This window comes from Octopus bimaculoides, chromosome 28 (assembly GCF_001194135.2).
Source record: "Octopus bimaculoides isolate UCB-OBI-ISO-001 chromosome 28, ASM119413v2, whole genome shotgun sequence".
In the NCBI taxonomy this organism is placed as follows: Eukaryota; Metazoa; Mollusca; class Cephalopoda; order Octopoda; family Octopodidae; genus Octopus; species Octopus bimaculoides.
In genome coordinates, this window is record NC_069008.1 from 18,253,277 (window position 1) to 18,256,504 (window position 3,228).

Sequence of the window (3,228 nt, forward strand, 5' to 3'; positions counted from 1 at the left end):
TATATAATACAAAGAATATATATGCATGTATACACACATATATGTACATAAATCTACATGTGTATATAGATGCATATTTGGGTACAGGACGTTAGAACAATGAAATACAGACCACGGAACGAACACATAGGAAAACAAATAGCCACTTGCAATTAATCCTTCGTCAGCTGCCTCTATTTTAACTAGACGCTTCGAAGATAAGGCAGAACGTACTCTAGAATAGTCTCTTCCTGAGTAGTGGATCGACCCACTAAACAGAGGATTCCAAGGTGGCAAACACAAACCAAGACAGGAAAAATGGACAGTGAAAACAACATTGAAAAGCCGTACGGCCAAACGCGAATCTGATGTAGAACGCTAACAGTTCGTCTCGCTTTCATAGTGTATATATATATATATATATATATATATATATATATATATATATATATATATATATATATATATATATATATATATATACACACACAGATATATAGTCCACAAATGAAATCCAGATATTCTCCATGTAGAAGACAATCGTTCTTAAAAGGTTCAAACTTAGACATCAACGTCTGTGCAGGTCCTCATTCTACAAAGTGAAGGAAGGTTATCAAAAGGATCAGATTGAGCGGGTTCAGATGAAATAATGCAGATAAAACAAATCAGACACGTCACATACACTAAATATATCAAATACGACAATTACAAAATATACAAAATATATGTATAAATGCAAAACGGGAGAAAGCAACAGGCGGAAGCTTCCAGGTTATGAAGTTTTATGCATAAATCTTAAGATATTTATATCAATAGGTCCAACATAGAGAGAATGAAAAAGACAGAGAGAACTAAAGGAGTGGAAGAAAGGTGTCATAAGGCAAACAGCCGTTTCTGGGGATGCGGTGATCCAGCCAACATTATCATGGATTTCTGAACCTCTTGGAACAACTGTTGGACTTATAACAACCTTTTCCCATCCCTTTAATTTTACCTGTATTCTTGTATTCTGTATAAGTTGGACCTCTTAATGTAAATCTCTATACATTTATATTTAAAACAAGTCATCATCTTAAGGTTTCCAACTTTTGTTTCTTATTGTTTTGCATATTTACATATGAGGGGGACCCAAAAGAAGCCGGAATTGTGCAAAATATTATCTTCACTTTGTTTTATACGTTTGCAGTTTTATCACCTTCAAAGTATTCTCCATTTGAAGCGAACCACTAGTCAAGGCGCGTTTTTCTGTATTCGAAGCAGTCGTGTTTTTTTCTCACCTGTTCCACGACTTTCATCACCAGTGATGACCTTTGAAAAATTGTTCTTTCATTTCACGACACGAATCCACTCATGGCTGCTTTTGAACTTCCCTGAGCAAGGAACGCACAAATTTTGCGGCAACTTTTTTTCATTCGATATTTCGTCACTGGAAACTCGTTGGAAGGAATTCCGGGATGCAGCGGTTATCTCAACGAATCGGTCCATTGTTCAGTGACGGTTGTTAAATGATAACGAGAATGGTAGCGATGATGATGATGATGATGATGATGATGATGATGATGATGATGGTATATATATATATATATTTCTGTGGGTGTAGTGTATTCATGAATATGTATTTGATCGGGAGGTCATGATAGAAAACATTGGCTGGTTGTGCAAAGACTGACCTGATGCCAACCAACAGCTTTAACCACAGATACTCCCTAGACTTTTATTTGAATCCTTTACGGAAAGGGCTATGGGTTTGTCCTAATACCAAAACTCTCACATCTGTTTTTTTTATATATATTATTACTCACGTATGTTTCCCTTTTTTTTATTTTCAGATATTGATGAATGCAAGTGCAACATGCACTACTGTCCTCCTCCTTACCACTGTTTCAACACATATGGATCCTACATGTGCCATTGCCCCCACGGATTTAAACCCAACGGAAATTGGTGCTACTGGATGTCTCGAGGAAAATCCCGAAACGCAGTGCCAGGAAAACCAAGTGTCATACCAAAGTTTGAGCAAGTTAAAAAACAACAATTGAAACCCATCACCAAAAGCAAACCATAGAAATAAACATCTACAACATCTACAACAACTACTACTGTCACAATTACTATTATAGTAATCATTCGAAAATATACTCCTAGGTACACATAGTCAAAACCCTCTCAAACATATCATCACACCAGGACATTATCCTGGGCCACTTCACCAAGTCTTCTCCTTTCCACATGACCACCTCGCCGGGTCATCTCCTCTCCTCTCTAGGTCACCTTTACACCGAGTCATCTCATCTCTCCAGATGACCGCCACATCTGGTCATGTGACTGCAATCCCATCATGCCCTTGTGTCTCTAGTACATTACATCATTGTTGTGATATTCAGTTTTTATTGCTTCATTAATTAATTAGTTAATTAAGAGATTTCAGACATAATAAACTTTGTTACTCGTTCGTTTCTCTGTCTGTTAGTCCACGAGTCGCTGATAGTCCACCTTACATCATACAACCATACATGCATACGCACATATTCACATCTGTATCTGTGAAGTATTTTTGTACATTTTCACTCGTTATGGATTAAATAAAAGATATTTTAATGAAGACTATAACTTGTTTGTTTGTTTGTCTGTTCCTCTACTTGTCTGTCCGTTTTTTGGGCAACGTTCCAGAATACGCCCCGCCTTATTACCTTATTAACTTATATGGATAGTGATATCATATATATTCTGTTAATATATTTGTTTTGCAAGATTCTTGATGTGAAATCGTGTGTTGAAACAGATATTGTTGTATTTGGGGATGGTCATGCTGCCAGTTTAGCCAATAAAAACACACGCACTGTATATTTGGTGATAATTTGCGTCAGCTTTACATTACATGACATTACATGAATCCTATTAATTATATGCGCTTACAAAACATAGACACGGATAGAGGGATACGCATGCGTAGACACATACAATAAGAATCCAAAATACAAAATGGCTGATCGTTAGCAAGGAGGGACACACATATAAGAAAGAAGAAAGCAAAGGACCACTGATGAGGTCACAGAAGTGTGACGAAAGAACTCTGGCCGAAATAATGGACTGTTGGGGAGAGACTGCAAACCCTTAATTCAAATGCTACAAATAATCATAATATCTGGGCCTATAAAACAAGATACTTTCCTTCCCAACCTGGTTACCAAGTACGTGGGTGGTCAAATGGTTACGCTAAAATTAAAAAGAGAGTGAAGAAATTACATA

At 36.7% G+C, this 3,228-nt stretch overlaps 1 protein-coding gene across 1 annotated transcript in view; it reads left to right on the top strand.

Annotated features, from left to right (window-relative positions):
- The window catches only part of LOC106873412 (fibrillin-2), a 6,567-nt gene extending 3,978 nt beyond the window's left edge, over window positions 1-2,589 (top strand). The window contains exon 5 of the mRNA XM_014920767.2: window positions 1,809-2,589. Coding sequence (XP_014776253.1) covers window positions 1,809-2,044 — 236 coding nt within the window. The 3' untranslated portion in view covers window positions 2,045-2,589. The remainder of the gene's footprint in view (window positions 1-1,808) is intronic.
- Window positions 2,590-3,228: the final 639 nt, after the last annotated feature.